Source organism: Plectropomus leopardus, chromosome 6 (genome assembly GCF_026936395.1).
Source record: "Plectropomus leopardus strain MGB_pleo_1.0 chromosome 6, ASM2693639v1, whole genome shotgun sequence".
Taxonomy (NCBI): domain Eukaryota; kingdom Metazoa; phylum Chordata; class Actinopteri; order Perciformes; family Serranidae; genus Plectropomus; species Plectropomus leopardus.
This window is the reverse complement of record NC_142181.1, coordinates 27495528-27514933: the sequence shown is the minus strand read 5'-3', so window position 1 is coordinate 27514933 and position 19406 is coordinate 27495528. Positions and strand designations below refer to the sequence as shown.

The window sequence follows — 19406 nt, the reverse complement described above, 5'->3', positions numbered from 1 at the left end:
CTGATCAGAACTAATCTTAGATTAAATTAATCATTTTTTGTGCAACCCAGCCCTTGAGTCATTTCTTTCATTCTTTTGGTTCCTCAGGTGTTTCACACTACATCCTCTCATGTAAATGTGAGCAGTGAGGGACAATTTGCAGATATCGTCTCAGGGCAGCATGCGTTTCTTTCCTGGTATTATACATCTACTGATGCTGTGCCCAAGCATGGCAGAGTCCACTTACACTCCCATAACAGATGGCGAACACAGATGGCTTTCTCCAAAACTGTGTATTCATTTGAAGTGAAAGAAGACACAGTACCAGGTTAGTCATCTGTGTAGTGAGGCCTTTCCTGATGTAAATTAGGCATAAATGCATAATGTTAGTTTTATAGTATTACATCATGTAATAGTATTACATGATGGTGTTTAAATATTGTTTAACTTGTGATTTCATTGGCTCATTTCTAATCTTTAGGATAATTTTGGTTCTTCTGTTTTTGACAATATTTTTGTCAATTGTCTTCATTCTATAGTCCCCCAGTGATTATGTATTAATCATGTGTTGACAGGAACCGTTGTGGGAAAGGTGGAAACAGTGTTCCAGGGTCTCACGCCTATCAAATACTCAGTGCAGGAGGATGACGGAGAGAACCTGTTCCTCCTCAGCCCCTTCTCAGGGGAGTTCCTGTTATCCCGCAGCCTAGATTATGAAGCACAAAGATTCTACATACTCTCTGTGGTGGTGTTGCAGGCAGACTCACAGGTATCCAGTGTCAGGGTCTACTTCAATGTGCTGGATGTGAACGACAACCCCCCTGTTTTCAGCCAGGACACCTTTTCTGCAACGTTGCTGGAGGACGTACTGGTTGGCACTTGCTTCCTGTCCTTGAATGTGTCAGATAAAGATGATGGTAAGTGCAAACAAACAACTGAAATATAGCATTTATCCAACAATTCTGAGCTATCACATTTTTATGGCTCCTGTGGCAATTAAAAGCAAATCTACAGCTTTTATTATTCCCACAGTTTTTTTCTTTTCTCTTTACTGTGCAACACTTCAATCAATCAGATGTTCATTAGACACAAAGCAGCACCAACAGACATCACAATGTTTATTTGTATGTCTATATATCAAAATGATAGCAATCTGCAGCAGGTGACCAAACTGAACAGGCATTGGTCACAGCCTATGCAACTATATGCATCTTCAGAAAACAAAGTAATCACTAATCAATGGTGTCAACAACTGCAATGCAAGATTATATGATTAACTGTCAGAAACGCTGCACAACATAAAAAAAAAAAAGAATTTTAAAAAAGAGAGACATATTTGTTTATGTTTAGGAAAAGTTGTGGAAAATGCAGTTTCTAGTTTGTGAAGCTGCATTTAAATTCAGGTGAGTTTCTGGCCTTTGAAAGATTTTTGTGATTTATGCCACCTAGTGGAAATGGCTGAGGAATTAGCCTTTTATCTGGTAAGGTCTCTGGGTGACAAATGCTGTGTAATTCACTTTACCAGTCTCAAATAGTATGGACATGTTTATTAAGTTTTGTTGGTGAAATTCATCATATTGAAAAAACACATAACGTATTAACTTTCTATTCAGCTACAGTAAAAGCTACAGTGGACCTAAGAGTTCAAAGCACTACAAATTAATAACACACATGCAAAAAGACCTAACACAAGCAAAAGAAGAAACATCTTGAATAAGCAACTTAAGAGAGCATCCTTACCAAACTAACCACACACAAAAGCATCAATTTGACCACACGTGAATAGTATTTAGGAAAAGTGCTGCAACAAGTTTTCAACACAATGGAAACTGTTTCCAGGGGACACTAAAAATTGATGCACATGGCTGGAAAATGTGCCATAGTTTGTGTGTGGCTCATAAAGTTATTGACGTCAGCTTTCTGTCATTATTTACATATGATTCAGATATTATAATACTGACACTAGGTCAACAGCAGATATCTGTAATATTATCTGAATCATGCCATCACAATCTTAAAATAAGCCAATGCCACCACTTAAATTTCAGAGCATTTTTGAACAGGATAGCTGATTTCAAAATCTTCAGAATCCCACTTCATAATAATACATCCATGCAGAATCCACACGGGTGAATGCATCACTCTTCATTGTCCCCTGAAAACAGTTCCGGTTGTGTTGTGAGTTTCTTGCAGCGCTCTTTCCAAATGCTCTATGTATTGTTAAATTGATGTTTTTGTGTGTCAACAAATTGGTTAGGTTGTTTTTTCTTTGAATACAGAGTATGTGCTGTCAAATTGGTGAAGATACTTCTTTATTTGCAATGTGTTTAGCTCTCAGAGCCACCATAACAATAGCATTTTAATCTTTATTTAACAGGAAGAAAAATAAAAGTAGCCTATATGTATGTATAGCATTTTTTAATCAAGTGTTGTATTTTTACTGTATTTAAATGTTGTTTGTCAATACTTTGTTCCTGCTCTTTGTCATCATCTTTATCCTGCACTGTTTTGGGTTTTTTTTTCAATCATTTTGTGGTAAAGCAAAAAACAATTGTCGTCTTTATTCCTAAAGAACATGTTTTTTTTTTCTATAAACAAATGCTATTAGTTTTACATGACAAGTTTAAGGTCTATTCATACTTTACATTTACTGCTCTTTTATCACATACAGAGTATATTTTCACTGTCCTGTATCGTCTTTTTCACGTGCTGCTCCAGCTGGGGATTTATAGGTCTATGCAATTAACAAAGGTCAAAACGACAATCCTGCACAGTTCAGTCAAAGCTAATGAGAAGCCATAGCCACAAATGATTTTTTTTTTTTTTCAAAATTATACACTTTCCGTACTCAGCAGTGTAACAGCAATAAAAATGATAGCAATGAAATATGTTTCCACATTAATTGGATTGACCTGTGCATGGCAAACTCAGTCTGCATGTCCAGTGTGAACAAAAGCATGGATGTAAAATCAAACCCTATAAGTTATATGTGTGATACGTTTGTTTCACATTTTTCCATAAAGTTACAGTTTTTGCCTCTTTTTTTATCAATAATGAATACCTAATATCGTATATACTCTCTTCTTGTCTGCCAGGTGACAACAGAGAGTTCAAACTCCGAGTGGTCGGTGGAGATGAAGAGGAAGTGTTTTTCGTAAACACAGTTGGTAGTTTATGCCTGAACACAGAATTAGACAGAGAGAGACGATCCTTCTACAATCTGACTGTGACAGCCAATGACTGTGCTCAGCCTCCGTCTTTACAGTTCACCAGTACTACATATGTTATCGTGGTGGTTGATGACGTCAATGACAACGCTCCATTGTTTGTGTCAGCCAAAACAGTCAGCATACCAGAAGACGCTGCACTTCATTCGGTTGTAATGACTGTGCATGCCGAGGATGAAGATACTGGATCCAGTGGGGAAGTTTTATATTATTTAAACGACACTTCTGGTGGCGTGTTTAGCATTGATAACAGGAGTGGTAAAATATACCTAGAAGAGGTGTTGGACAGAGAGCAGGTAAATACCTTGACTGTTACTCTAACAGCGACTGATAACGGCTCACCCAGGATGCAAACTGTAATGAATCTCACAGTGCATGTTGATGATGCGAATGATCATGACCCTGAATTCTCTCAAAGCACCTACAGCCTGATGGTTAGAGAGGATATCCCCAGAGGAACGAGCCTGTTTCAGGTTCTGGCTCTTGATGGAGACATTGGGACAAATGCACAAGTGCAGTATATTTTAAACCAGACCAGTCCATTTGTGGTGGACAGGGTTCGAGGTGTCATCACAGTCATGGACAAACTGGACAGGGAGAGAGATTCAAACTACACCTTTATCATAACAGCTGTAGATCAGGGGAATATACCCAGGTCTGCTACTGCGACTGTTAGTGTCACAATATTAGATGTCAATGACTTTGCACCTCTATTTATTCCACAAACACTGACCATACATGTAATGGAGAATGAAGAGGACCCGTCTCATCTAACACATCAGGTGCTGCATGCTCTTTTTAAAAGTCCAGTGTGAATTTAGGGGGCTATATTGGCAGAAATTTAATATAATATAATAGGTATAGGAGCAGATTCTCGTTCTTTTTTCCCCTATGTAGCACCGCCATGTTTCTACAGTAGCCCAGAGCGAACCAAACCAAACACATTATTTGCATTTTGGCATCAGCCACTAAAGTTAGCAGCCCCTACACGACAAAAGAATCAGAAAAGCACTTTGTTTTAGGTTTTTTTTAATGAGAAATGGCTTTATTCAGTGTTTCCACATCTTTTACTCTATTGCTCCATTTGTTTTGGAGAAGTACATATCTCTGTGGTAAAACTGGCCCCCTGTAAAATACCTCCTAAATATCTGGATCTTAACTTATCAGAGAATAAAGGTGAGCACACTCTACCAGGTGCTGGGCTTGCGGCCTGTCTCCAGAAGAAACACTAATTTGTAATGTGAAACAGCTTTTTTCACCACTTTAAATCACCTGGTTTGTTTGTTTTGGAGAGGAAGAGACCTCTGCTGATAAATCGGCTCCTGGTAGAAAACAAAAATTCTAACCAAGAGAAGTTTCAGCTGGTTGTAATCCACAATCTTCACCGCTACATGACACTGAATCCCCTCTCTCCCTCTCCAAATCTCACACACTTCTCCTTTAATTGCAGAGTCAATTGAAGTTGATTACAGTGTACTGAAGGCCATTTCCAGAATGTTTGTGTGTTTTTGAACCAGGTTTCAGCTTTGGATGAAGATTTAGGCATCAACAGCCAGCTCACCTATTGTATACAAAGAGGAAATCGTGACGGTTTGTTCTCCATCACTCCCAGTGGCAAGTTTCAAATCTTACACAGCCTGGACAGAGAGAGGGAATCATTGTACTCTGTTAGCATCATTGCTGTTGATTCAGGTGAAGGCTGAAATGTGCTGAACTTCATAATACGTTGTTCTGTAGTATTTTTCATGCCAGTTTCACTTCAAACTGTTTAATACATCATTATTTATTTTTTTTCATTTAAAGGATCGCCACCTCTAACAGGAACTCTAACCATACACGTCATAGTGGATGACACCAATGATAATCATCCAGAGTTTACTGAGGAGGTCTACAACACCATAGTGTCTGAGGACAGTCCTTCAGGCACCGTGTTTGCCATGATAACTGCATGTGACGTTGATGAAGGTGTCAGTGGGGAAATAAGGTAAAAGTCCTGTCAAAAAGACACTTAAAATTTGAATGCAATGTTGTCCATTAACACTGTGTAGGATTCATACTTGAGAAATTATTACATAAGTTATGGATTTTTGGCTGTGTCCTACTTTGGTACCATGTTTATGAAGGATAATGGCTGAACATTAAGATCAACATTTCTTGTACAATGATCTTTCTTGTGTGTATGCTGAATATTCTAATCACTCCTGGATTGTATATGCAGCCCGGTCTCATTCCTGGGTTGTCAAATACTTAAATTTTGTCAGCCCCTTGGAGTCTGAGAGTGCTGCAGAGGGCACCTTTCAGTGGATCTGAAGTATGTTACATACAGCTAAAACACATTAATGTAGTAAATGTTGGGAAACAGTGATTAGGTTAAGGCAATACAATTACTTGATCAAGTTAGAAAAGAAGGTTCATAATTTGCTTCAAATAATTATATTATTTAACATAAAGTGATGAAAATATGTCACAACTGACAATGCATGATGACTGATGTAAAAATATGGAATGTTAAGTTAAAACAACATCCACTTTTGGTTTCACATGGGACGTGAACTGCAGTCTCCTTGATGAAAGTCTGGTTTTGTTTGACCCATCCACCTCCACTTGCTCCTGCCCTATGCAGATTTTCTTATTCTTTATACTACGTCAGTTGCCCTCAGCGCCAAGTATTGCTGCAGCTGGGTTTACGTTAGAGTTAGTTGTAAACCCAATGTGTCTCATAAAGATGATAAAGGATGCCTCAGGTGTCACATCTTACACTCAGAGGCGTGACAAAGCGTCTGTATTTGTTGTCTTGGGAATGAGAAGGTAGAAGGTAGATTTATTGGTCACTTTTTAAACAAAGTTAATAAACTAAATTCTAATTGCTGTTTACATTATGATAATTTATACTTTATCATTGTGCACTGAAAGGCTGGATATTGCATATTTGCCTCTCTTTTAGGTATTCCATGGAGAGCGTCGATGTGCCTTTTGCCATTGAGGAAACATCTGGAGAGCTCTATACAACCGATGTGCTGGACAGAGAGACAGAAGCCATTTACAGGCTGATTGTGACTGGCAGTGATAAGCATCCCACTCTTCCTCTGTCAAGCTCAGTGCTTGTGACTGTGCTCATTGGAGATATTAACGACCACTGGCCCCAGTTTATGAACAGCCCCTATGTGGCCTATGTGCCCACTCAGATGTCTCCAGGTGAGAGCTTTTACTTCTACTTGACACACTGTAAAATCTGAGAAGTTAATTTTACATGAAATAATCTTGGAACCTGATCACTTTTAAAAGGAGATAAATATAACTATAAATCTTAATTTATGTCTTAAATTACCTTGATCTTTCTAATTGTTTGCAGCTTCAGTAAACTAAGTAAATCTGACTTAACTTCATCATGACAAAGAGGATTTTGCCAATGGAGAAGTTAAGAGATCTGCAAATTCTGTTTTCTTAGCATGTTTAAAAATATATAAATATGACTGACTACTTTGCAACCGCCAGAATAGCACAGTATACTTGGCTTACTGAAGTTGCTACCAATTAAAAGGTTTATTTAAAATTAACATTTTTAAGGTGCAACAACTTCACAAAATTAATGATATATAACTAAAAAGTAAACTTAGCAATTAGATATAAAGTAAACATTAATTAAGATTAGTAGTTGAATGTATTTATATTTTTCAAGGCAATTGGTTTCCTAGATTTTTAAAAAGTAAAATCAACTTGTCAGATTTTACAGTGCAGTTATGTATTTGTCGTGGTTAACTTTCACTTCAGCATCAACTACAACTTCAACTTCAAGTTAACATTGACTTGATAGGATTGAGGGTGTTACTTTGTGTTTTTTTTGCCTACAGGCTCAGTGGTTTGTGCAGTCAGAGCAACAGATGGTGATACTGATATGAACGCAGAACTACATTATTCTTTATATGGACAAAATTCAGACCTGTTTTCCATCCACCCATACAGTGGCACTGTGTTCACTTCAAGTGCTCTCCAGAGAACTGAAGATATCATTGTCAATGTACATGTGGAAGATGATGGAGAAAATCCCAAATTTGACATCACCACGATCAGCATTAGGTTCCGGAACATCTCTGAGTTTCCAGAGATGAATGTGGATATTGTGAGTGATTCGCTCTCTGAAGACGAGCCTGTGGGAACATTAGTGGCAGTTGTCTCTGCAGCGAGCATCAGAGCTGAACCTGTCTCTTTTTATCTATCTTCTGGAAACTTTGAAGACATGTTTCATGTGGAGCAGCTGACTGGAGCACTGACAGTGGAGTGCCCTCTGGATTATGAGAACAAAAAGGAGTTTACTTTGCTGATAGAAGCCAGAGACTCTGGCTTGCCTCCTTTCTCATCATTTGCAGAAATTCATATAAACATCAGTGATGTGAATGACAACTTCCCTCAGTTCACCCAACTTGAGTACAGGTGTGAGGTTTTTGAGAACTTCCCGCCATCCTGGGTTTGTGATGTTCTGGCCATTGACGCAGATTCAGGCAGTTTTGGCACAGTAGAGTACAACATAACAGCAGGAAACACTGATAGCTTTTTCACAATTGACCCTGAAAATGGTTTATTGAGCACCACTGTGAGTTTAGATAGAGAAGATACCCCTGAATTCAATTTAACAGTTGAAGCTACAGAGCTAGACAACCCACTTCACAAAGACAGAGCTACTGTTATCGTCATTGTTTTAGACACAAATGACAATGCACCTCGTTTTACACAGATTTTTCTCACAGAAGTACCTGAGGATTCCCCAGTTGGACACACGATTATACAAGTCACCTCAAGTGACGATGACACAGGTGCCAATGCAGTCATTAATTACTCCATAATTGGCCAAGGTGATAATATGCCATTTGTTATTGACTTCACCACTGGCTACATCATTGTTGGCGGACCTCTGGACAGGGAGATGCAGAATCATTATATCTTGAAAGTACATGCAAATGATTCAGCATGGAGCATTAGCACTGATGTCATTATAGACATTACTGATGTCAATGACAATAGACCAGTATTTTGTGATCACTTTTACAGTGTTTTCCTCCCTGAAACAATATCCGAAGAGGTGTTTGTTGTGCAAGTTCTTGCTACAGATGCAGACATTGGCCAAAACAGTGAGATTCTGTATGTTATTGAACATCCAAATGAGGAGTTTTGGGTAAACACCTCCTCTGGGGAAATCTATACAAAGCAGCCACTGATGTTACATGATGTGTCTTTTGAAATCTTCCAATTTACAGTCATTGCATTTGATTGTGGCAGTGTTCCTCTGTACAGTAGCACCACCATCACAGTGAGATTAGAACCATTTAACTACTACCCACCAATGTTTTTGCCTTTCCAACATCTGATTGCTATCCCGTATCACATTGCCATTGGTACGGAGGTCGCCCAGTTTACAGCAATAGATCAGGATGTTAGCAACATCAGTGTTGGTATCGACTATGCTTTAATTGGAGGTAATGCATCTGATTTCTTCTGGATCCAAGCTGACAATGGAAAAGTTATTTTGAATTGCAGTTTGGTAGAGAGTGTAGATTTGTTTTACACTCTTTTAGTCATTGCGAAAGATCAGGGCTCCCCCTCTTTATCGTCACAGGCTGAAATCACTTTTGAAATTACTGGGAGGAATCAATTTCCTCCACACTTTCGAGAGCAAGATGTAATCTTCTCCATCCCCGAGGACTTGCCATTAGATTCAGTAATAGGGAAAATTCAAGCTGAAGACAGGGATTATGGTCCCAATGGTGCAATCATGTACTCCATTACCCCAGAAAATCAATATTTACCATTCTCTGTAGAAGCATCTGGGCTGCTAACACTGATCAGAGAGCTTGACTTTGAAAAAGAAAGTATTTATCCTCTCAAAATCAAAGCCGTGGATAGAGGCTGGTTTTCTAAAACTGCCATGTTAAATGTTACAGTGGTAGTAATGGATGTGAATGACAATCCTCCGGTCTTCTCATCCTCAGAATATATCACATCAGTGCCTGAAAATTCAGAAATTGGGGTAAATGTCCTTGATGTGAAAGCTGCTGATGTTGATTCAGGTGTAAATGCGCAAATATTTTACTCTGTCATTGCTGGCCATGTGGATAAATTTGCAATTGACTCAAGAAATGGCAGAATCACCACTTTGGACGTGTTTGATTATGAGCAAGAGCAGATGTTTGATGTAACAGTCAAAGCTGTAAACATTGGTGGTCAAACTTTATTTAGTTTGGCTCATGTTGTCATCCAAATCTCAGATGTCAATGAGTTCACACCAACATTCAGGAGCAAAGAATATAACTTTTCTGTATTTAAAAACGTGCCTGTTGGAAGTAGGATTGGAGAAGTAACAGCTACAGATCATGACCAAGGCTCTGAAGGTCAGGTGTTTTACTTAATGTTTGGTCAAAACAAATATCTGGGCTTTGAAATCAATGAACTTTCTGGGGAAATTTACACAACTGGCAGTTTGAGGAAACAAGGCAACAGTCATGTAGTTTTAAGAGTTCTGGCAAAGAACTCTGGGGTGATCACTGGCACGGAAGTAGATGAAGCTTTAGTCAACATCAATGTGATTGACACAAACGATCCACCTATTTTCACCTCTGCACTTTATTTGGCCAGTGTTGCAGAGAACAGTGCAGTTGGAACATCTGTGATAACTTTGAGCGCTCTGGATGAGGACTCCATCTTGGACTGGAATCGTTTCTTCTTCAGTATTGAAAATAGAAACACAAACATTTCTTTTGCGATCAATCCAACCAGCGGTGTCATTTCAGTAAACTCTCCACTTGACAGAGAACTGTGGCCAGTTTATAATCTGACTGTTGCAGCCACAGATAATGGCTTTCCACCAGCCACTGGGATGACTAACGTCATTGTGACTGTTGACGACGTTAATGACAATGCTCCTAAACTTATATTTACTCAGGCTCAAGTGAAAGAAAATCAGCTTCAAGGCACAATAGTTGCCAAGTTAAATGCATCTGATTCTGATTTGCCACCGAACCAGGGACCTTTTACTTACTGGTTGGTGAATTCTTCAACAGGTGGAGCTTTTTCAATCACTCCTGATGGAGTTTTATTCACCACAAGGACTATTGATCGGGAACAAATCTCTGCATATCAAGTCCTAGTAGCTGTTCGGGATGCAGGAATCCCTCCACTATCATCAACAACAATGATCCTCATAAAGGTTGTGGATGAAAACGATAACCCTCCATTGCCTCGAAATATCTTCATTGAGGTGAAATATTTTGGCAGTTCTTTCCAAGGAGGTATGATCGGTAACGTCCATCCTGAGGATCAGGACGAATCTGATGCATTCAACTGTGCCATCAAAAGTGGACAATTAAATATGTTTACAATGCCTGATGGCACATGTGAGCTGTGGTCGTCTCCTTTTCAAGGCGAGGCTACCTTTAACATCACTATCGAAGGTACAGACCAGCTTCACCCTACAGTCAACAACAGCATCTATGTTAACTACAAAGGTTTCACAAATGCTTCTATAGACAGCTGCATATTATTCTACATGTCCTCATCCTCAATGGAAGAGTTTTTGTCCAACAAGTATTTGCGGTTTGTGAAAGCTTTAGACAGTCTGTTTAACCTACAGGCCTCTAAGACTCATGTATTTGGGATCAAACATATCGGCAGTGAGATCCTTCTGCTGGCTGCGGTTAAAAATTACAACGGTCAATATCTTAGCAGAGAGGTAGCCAGCGGTATCTCTGCAGGCCACAAGAAACTACTGGAGGCTCAGAGCAACGTGACGATTTCTCACATCACAAGTGATCCATGCCTCACCAGCCCTTGTCATAATGGGGCAACATGCAATAAGGACATTTACATCAGCCAGGATGTTGCTGTTCTGGAAAGCTCAGCAGTCATCTTTGTGTCGCCACACAAAGAGATTTTTAATTGCACCTGTACAGCCGGCTTCACCGGGACACTGTGTGAAGATGACATTGATGAATGCAGTGTGAATCCCTGTTTGAATGAAGGCACATGTGTGAATACTCCGGGAAGCTTCTACTGTCACTGCCAGAGTGGCTTCTCTGGCTCTTTCTGCTTTACTGATGTAGATGAATGCCTGAAGATAAAGTGCCAAAATGGAGGAACTTGTATTCCCACTCAGGATAGATATCACTGTCACTGTGTGCCTGGATTTGAAGGTATACTTTGGTGTATTAAAAACTGAAATTATTCTGCATGGATAGATTCCAGAATGTCTTTAAAGTCTGCACTTGCCTTTTCCAGGAGAAAAGTGTGAGCAGTTGATAGACCACTGTAGGTCAACCCCCTGTGTTCAGGGCAGCTGCATCAACTCACAGACAGGATTCTCTTGTCATTGTCCCTTTGGTAAGGAAATGCATAAAGATATTTGCAGAAAGTTACATGATGTTTGTTAAATAGGGCCACAAGGCCACAGCCAGCAGCTGGCTAGGTTAGCTTAGCACAAAGTCTAGACGCACAAATTTCTACCCTGGCTCTGTCCAAAGGTAATGAAATCAAACAAAATCATAAATCTCAGTAATTTACGTGGTATATTTTGCCTGTATGATAAGGCAGTGGATTATTTCGTGACCGTGAGCCTCTGCTAGGCAATCTGTGAAAACATGAGGCACCAGTATATTCCATAAGAAGTGATTGTCAGTCTCCCACCTGAGATAATATTTAATTTGAACTAGCAATCTTCTACCTGTGCCCGCCCAAGAAAAATGACAGATGTGAACTAGAGTCACATGATTTTGACTCAGGTCAGATTAAGTCACAAATTTCATAACTTTAGACTAGACTTGACAAAATTACAAAAGAATGCAACTTGACTTTAATTTGAGTTCAGCTGAACTTTAACACTAATGACTTGTGATTTTATTTGTACTTGAGCCTTTTGACTTGAAAGTACTTGATACCTTACCCCCAAGTCCAAAGGTGATATATCATGTCAGTTAAACATTAATATCTCTTCATTTCCTAATTTAACTAACTTAATCATTTTTCATTCTCAGCAAGTTGACAAGTCCCAATAATTCCAATCAAGCCACAAGGGAGAACCAAGAAGAACTAATGTTACATTGATGAAAGCCAAATGGCAAAAATGATACCAAAGATAAGTTTGTTTGAGTACAAAAATGAATTTATGGTAGACAAAAAATTATTTGCATTATGCAAAATAGGCTGGTGGAAAATGGTGAAGAAACAACTCTCATCTTCGTTCAACATTTGAAGTTTTTAAGAGAACGGTATTGTTGTTAATTGGTTGCTAAAATTTTCACTTGTTTTGGACTGGAACCTCAAAGTTTAGGTCTTTGGGCTTTACTTGGGACTTCTTGGTCTTGACTTGGAACTAGACCTGTGACTTGCCTCTTTTAACTTGAGATTTAATGTGGGATTTGAGTGTAAAGACTTGAGACTTTCTTGTGAATTAAAAACAATGACTTGGTCCCACCTCTACCTTTAAGGTGCTGCCAGCCATTGTGATTGTTTCGTACAGAGCCAGGCTAGCTGCATCCCCTTTTTTTCAGTCTTTGTAAGCTAAGATAACCCACTGCAAGCTGTTGCCTTATATTTCATCAAAAGAATATGAGTAGTATTACTCTTATCATCTAAATTACTGCAAGAAAGCAAATAAGTGTGCACAATGTAGAACTTTTTCTTTCAATTTCATGAACAATACCCTAACTTTTTTAAGCTCCAACTGAGACCATGTAATTTATTTAAATGTACAAAGCCATTTCATCTTTGTTTTAGGAGTCAGTGGAGTCCACTGCCAGGAGAACAGTTATGGCTTTGAGGAGCTGTCCTTCATGGAGTTCCCTCCATTGGATCGCAGGACTAATTTAATCTCTCTAGAGTTTGCGACAGTGCAGAGGAACTCCCTGCTCCTGTACAACCCTGGGGGATCATCCAGCAGGGAGTTCTTAGCACTGGAGATACTGGATGGGGCTACACATCTCTCTTATGACCTGGGCTCAGGACCTGTGACGCTGCAGACGCACAAGCAAGTGGCTGATGGATATTTTCACAGTGTCACTGTCAGGAGGTTTGGGAATGTGAGTTTAAGATATATCAGAATTTCCACAAAATTAATGAGATTGTAAATGTGAAAAATACACATTACGAAACTGATCTAGCCTTATATGTGTTTAACAGATGGGTTCTTTGAATGTGGATAACTGCACAGATGTTGAGAACAATGGATTTTGTTTTTCACAGAGTGAAGGCAGCAGCTTAATGAGGTACTGGTGAAATAATAATTACTACTTTCCCACAATTTATTATTCCTGGCTTTAGCCTTATTCTTATAATAAACCTCTCTCTGTCTTTATCTCCAACCAGAACACTAGATATTGGCAGTAATATGACGTTTGGAGGAACACGGACTTTTGAATCTATTTTACTACATCCTGCTCAGATAAAAAGCCATGACTTTGTTGGATGTATTCGCAACATTTATGTGAATGGCATCCTGCTGAGACCTTCAATGGCTCTTGCAACATATAACATCCTCGATAGGTAAGCATTTCACATACACAAATCACTTTCTGTATCTGTGAGGGTCTATTAGGGTGTCTTTATGGTGGAGGGATTTGGATTGCTGACCCTAAGGTTACAGCATCCCTATTTGTCATGTCATACTGTACCCTTTCTCGCCCAAATCAATTGCTGTCATTTCTTTACTGTCCTCATCGCATAAAGGCATACAAATTAACAAACAAAACATAAAAAATACAAAAAAATCCCCATATTATCAAGTTATTTACATAATACAGAAAATGTCTCTCTCTCTCTCTCTTTCTGTTACTTTTGTATTTATTTACATATCAGCCATTAACTCTTTTGTAATAAAGGTGTCCTCGGACAGCACCATCACCATGTTACAGCAAACCATGTAAGAATGGGGGTGTGTGCCATGATCTTTGGTCTGACTATCTTTGTGAGTGCAAAAGCCCTTTTGCTGGGAGCAACTGTGCTAAAGGTAAAGAAACCTATTAATTTACAGGACTGACTTTTTAAATGTTCATCTCAAAGGGACAGTTCACCCCTCAAATCAAAAATACATATTTTTTTCTTGTAGTGCTATTAATCTGTCTAGATTGTTTTGGTGTGAGTTGTCGAGTTTTGGTGATATCAGCTGTAGAGATGTCTGCCTTCTCTCTAATATAATGGAGTTAGGTGGCATTCAAAGCGCCAAAACAAGTACATTTCAAAAAATCTTTGTTGTGAGCAGTTTCAAGTAGGAGCAATATTTTTGCTACCACATCAGTGCGCAGAGGGAAGCCTGCATTTGCCTGCACCCTGCACTCATGGACAAAAGGACTGTCCTTGGGACAGTGCAAAACATAAATAATAATGGCATTCTACTTGTCTGAGCTGCAACTTTAGCAAGCTTAAGAGTGCTTGGTAAGCTAGCTGTAGATACATGCTTCCTCATGCGTGGTAATACAGCTGGCAGGTGTCATTCCAGAGAGGGAAAATAGTTCCTTTATCAAACTGCACATAACAAGGTCTTTGGATTATATACTCTCTTGAAAGAGATGTTTTTGTCAAGTTTTTCAAATGCACTTTTTTGGCACTTTGAACACTACAAGCTGAGTGCCATCTAGTTCCATTATATTGGAAAGAAGACAGACATCTGTATGGCCGATATCTCCAAAACTCTGCAGCTCACACCAAAACAGTCGAGGGTGACCTGTCCCTTAACTTTAATATCCTTTTTTTTTCTATGTTTTGTCTTTCTAAATAGAAATATCCAAGGAGCTTGTATTGCGATTTAATGGCAATAGTTACATTGAATATGTAATCAAAGAGAACTTCAAGAGAGACTACCTGCTGAAAGACTTGCTTGATGATAAAAAAGAAGCAAACACCAGGGATCGGACACTGATTAACATCAAGTTCAAGACCCAAGATCATGGGGTGTTAATGTGCTTTGTTGGACAGACAGGATACACAGTACTGAGGGTAGGTGTGAGGCTACATTGATCCAGAAATTTACTCATCTTGGATCAATGTTTGAAGTGTAAATTATCTTTTTTTTTCTTTTTCAAACTCAGATAAAAGATCAAAGGCCTGTGTACATTTTCAAAGATAAACTATCAGGACATCTGTCAGAGTTCACTGTGGACTCTCTGGTGGCTGACGGCATCTGGCATGTCCTCTCCTTGTCCAGCAATGGACAGAACACCTATTTGCTTCTGGATGGTAAATCAGTCTTGAACATCACTGACTACAGTATTGATCTTACTCCTGTTCATGTGGAAAAGATCATTTTCGGCGCAGCTCTGACAGGTGATCCAAAACTCCAACAGTCAGGTAAATATATAGTAATCACTGCTGACAAACTAAGTGTTAATGTGAGAACCAGATACAGAAAAGGCCTGTATGTATAGATCATTCAGTTTCATGTTTTACTCATTCGCTCAGCAAGGTAATTAGTTGTTATAATAATAAAAAAAAATAAAAAGCAAACACCCAGGTTTTGTTGGATGTTTAACCCTGTGAATCCTGGAATGAGTTTTTTGTGCTGTGTTGTGTGACACCTGAGCAAATTGGTTGGATTTCTTCTAAAACATGGCTGTAGAAATTGGCAAGAGATATTTCAATAATTGCAAGAAATTAGTAGAAGGTGACAAGCAAGTGGCCTGAAAATTAGAATTAGAAAAGAGAGAGGGAAATTATTAGATGTCAGTGATAATAAATAATAATAATAATAATAATAATAATAATAATAATAATAATAATAATAATAATAATAAAAAAAAGAAAAAAATGTCCAGATAACTATATTGATATGAATATAAAGTATTATATATAAAGTTTTCTGGACATTTCCATTTCATTCTTTTTTTTTTTTTTTTTTTAACTTTTTCCTTTGTTTTGTTTTTTTTTTTAAAAATTCAAGCCAAATTTGCTTAGGTAGTAGGAGCTCACTCCTACAACCTGTATGTCTAAAATTACAGGAAATTCTGGACTGATACTGTTGTAGCACTTTGAGTAACACTAAAGAAACTGTTCATTCTTTATGGCAGGGTTCATTGGCTGTGTGCAGTATTTCAATGTGAGCGGTTACACTCTGCCTCTCAGTGGACACAGTTTGATGGTGGACGTCTGGCCGAGCTCGACTCTGGTTCAGTCAAGCTGTAACTCTGCAGGTGTCTGCCTCCTGTCACCCTGCTCTGAGGATGACACCACCAGGAGGCGTTGTCTCTCTGGACCCACAGTGCAGAACAAATCCTGCATCTGTTTATACAACACCTCTGATCACACCTGTGATATTTGCATCTCTACAGCAGAGAGCCATGATGGATGCTCTGAAGCACAGGCCAGCAACTCTTTGTGGCTCATAGCTGTCATTCTTCCTCTCATCTCCATCCTGGTCATTATCGGCATTTTTGTTGCTCTGTACAGAGTGAGGCGCCAAAATACAAAGTGTCAGAGTGATAGTTTGCCACAGAAGACACAGCAAGGGACAGACAATGTTGCATTTTGCTTTGACGACAACAGAACGTTCACAGATGTTGCTTCTGCAGAAAAAGAGAAACAGCACAACCCAGTGAGTGCTGATCAGCAGAGGTTAAGTGTGGAGTTTTACGGAGATGCCAGTGTGTCAGGTGCTCAGCCGGAGCCAAACAGTGAGCTGGAGTACTATGAAATCGGCAGTATCTCTAGTGCACTTCATTCAGACACTGCCTCACTGAAGATCAGCTGGCACAAGCATCTATACAGCACAAAGTGTATGAAAGCCGATCCTAAACGGTGGGGAGATTTGAGGATGCTGTTAGCAGGGTTCAGAAAAGAACGCTGTAGTGAAGACATAAATAAAAGCCCTACGAAGTCTCAAGATTTAGCTTTCCTAAACAAGCAGTTGTTGACTGGGATTGATGCAGGTCAGTATGAGCCCACATCTCCTTGTAACAGAAAGAGGTTCATACAGCCAGACTACCTGGAACCTGTACAGTGCCTCACTTTTGAAGAAATTAAAAAACTCAACACTCCTCTGGAGAAAACAATGTCACATCGAGCATGCCTCAGGTCTGGACCAGCCATTATGATTGGGGCCTCATCTGAAAGTGAAACAGACTCCACATTCACCTGCTCAGAGTCTGAGTGCAGACAATTTTCAATCAGCAGGAAATTACATGACCAGTCATCTCTGTCAGCATGCAGCTTCAGTCAGCAAAGCATCCTGCCTGTTAGATCATACACCGTTCCCTCTGTTGCAAGTCAACATTGTGCTGATATGTTTGAGCAATGGGAAAATATTTTAAATATGCATCTACCCTTTAGCAGCTATGCTCCCATATTTGAGGATATAGCAAGTCTTCCCAATGACCCCAGTTATAATGAAATGCAAAGTGACTTTGAGGAAATTATTTGATTGCCATTATATAGGTTTTGCTAATGGGTCAAGTTGAAAAGATAAATATGTATGCAGTCTATTACTTTATTGACATAGATTTGATATATATCAAAAATCATTAATGATGTAAATTAATGTAATGGAAATATTAAGTTTTAGTTTTTGACATTATCATGGTTTGACTAGTAAAAGATGATTATACTTAATCCTTTGAAACCCGAGCAAATGAGTTTGGTTTCTTTTTAAAACATGGTGAGAAAGCAATTAACAACTTAACAAGACATGAGCCAAAAATTTGTAAGAAATTAGTTAAAAATTACTTGAAAATAAGCAAAAAACAAAAAAAATTAATAACAAACAAGAAAATGACCTGAAAAAAGGGCTGAAAATTAAGAAATAGAAATATATAGATCTTTTTCTGAAACATATTAAGCAAATCAATATAATAATTCCAAATATAGTTTCCTAGGCTATTTTCCAATAATTCTTTCCCCCTTAAATTTTCAGATAATTTTCCTGTCAAGTTTTACTAATTTCTCACAATGTGTGGGTAATTTCTTGCAAAGTTGGTCACTTTTTTCTCTATGTTTTCAAAAGAAAGAAATATTCAAAGGGTTGAATAGTGTGTGAAAGGCACAAGAAAACTGAAGTTTGATTCAGGTTTCAAAGGGTTAAAGTAAAACTTTTGATCTTTTCATGTTTACTTTGTTATTTTATACATCTTCAAAGCAGCCAAAGGATGTAACTGGTGATGGTTGCTTAAACATATGAATCCCAGGTAAGGACACCCGTGTTTAATGTAAATGTAAATGTTCTATATGTCCAGTCCTGTAAGTAATGTGTATTTTTTTTTAGAAATTGCTTACATTGAACCCTTGTGGCCCTTCAATATAATGCTGGTTGTGGATGAAATTGAGTTTACTTTAAAGAAACATTGTTGTGTTCTTGTTGGAAAGAAAGAAGAGAAACTAATAGGTCCCTGAGAGATCACTCCGTCAAATAACTGAATGCAGCGCTCTGAAATTCAGAATATTAAAATAAAATACTCCTGTGCACCTGTCTGTGTGCTCTTCAGTGCTCCAAAAACCAAGAGAAATTATGTTACCTTGATGTAGCTACTAAAAATGTATCACTAAGCACATTATCCACCAGACTGATATAGTGTGCCAGGGATTATGCAGACCAATGCAGAAGTTCCCTACTCCTGGGTTCCCTGTCAAAAAACCTATGGGAATTTTCATTGGATTTTGTGTTTATTGCAGAAAATAAGCTCTGTGGCAAAATAAAACATTTATGATACTTACAAGTTTTATTAAGCAAGATAATACTCACAAATTAACACCACTTTCAGGATTTTCAAAGCCTTAATGCAATTGCCAGAAGTAAAAAAGCAATGCAAGGCTTGTAAAGCTGTTCAGCTGTTCAGTGTTCGGCATGATGATGTTCTGTAGTTTTATTTAGCCACTTGTTAGCAACAGTCATTTTTCAAGATACATAAAAGCTTCACAAGGTTCACAGAGTGGGTATTTGCTGACATATTTTATGTCTTAGAACAAAACATGAAAGTCTCTTAAGCTTGTGTTAACTACAGATGTTATTTTGGGCATCTAACCGAAAACCCATTAAAAAAACCCATTGACTTTGAAACGAGGGAACAATGAGTGCTGAACTGTTAACTTTCCGGGTTTAAGAACTCAATACTGGGGCACCCTATAAACACGGCTTTACAAACCCGTTGTGATGGTGACATTAAGTCATGCGACCGTGGTGTAGTTTATTTATTGTCTATCATTAGCTTTATACTTCTGGGAATTGCATTTAGACCTAAA

General features: G+C 38.5%; 1 protein-coding gene across 1 annotated transcript; it reads left to right on the top strand.

Moving 5' to 3' along the window:
• The first annotated feature begins 97 nt into the window (after positions 1-97).
• On the top strand, positions 98-18598 carry LOC148189419 (protocadherin Fat 4). The gene is made up of 15 exons (XM_088079126.1): positions 98-307; positions 555-896; positions 3075-3988; positions 4724-4898; positions 5010-5190; positions 6151-6401; positions 7058-11386; positions 11472-11573; positions 12966-13267; positions 13368-13453; positions 13554-13730; positions 14066-14193; positions 14962-15179; positions 15272-15530; positions 16247-18598. The coding sequence occupies exons 1-15, from the start codon at positions 253-255 to the stop codon at positions 17593-17595; spliced, it is 8868 nt and encodes a 2955-aa protein (XP_087935252.1). The 5' UTR covers positions 98-252; the 3' UTR covers positions 17596-18598.
• Positions 18599-19406: the final 808 nt, after the last annotated feature.

Bases quoted from the DNA above. Each gene is read 5' to 3' on its own strand.
- LOC148189419 (XM_088079126.1), top strand. From the start codon at position 253: ATGGCTTTCTCCAAAACTGTGTATTCATTTGAAGTGAAAGAAGACACA. The intron at 308-554 runs GTTAGTCATCTG...ATGTGTTGACAG, and splicing joins GAAAGAAGACACAGTACCAG to GAACCGTTGTGGGAAAGGTG. The intron at 14,194-14,961 runs GTAAAGAAACCT...CTTTCTAAATAG, and splicing joins TGGGAGCAACTGTGCTAAAG to AAATATCCAAGGAGCTTGTA.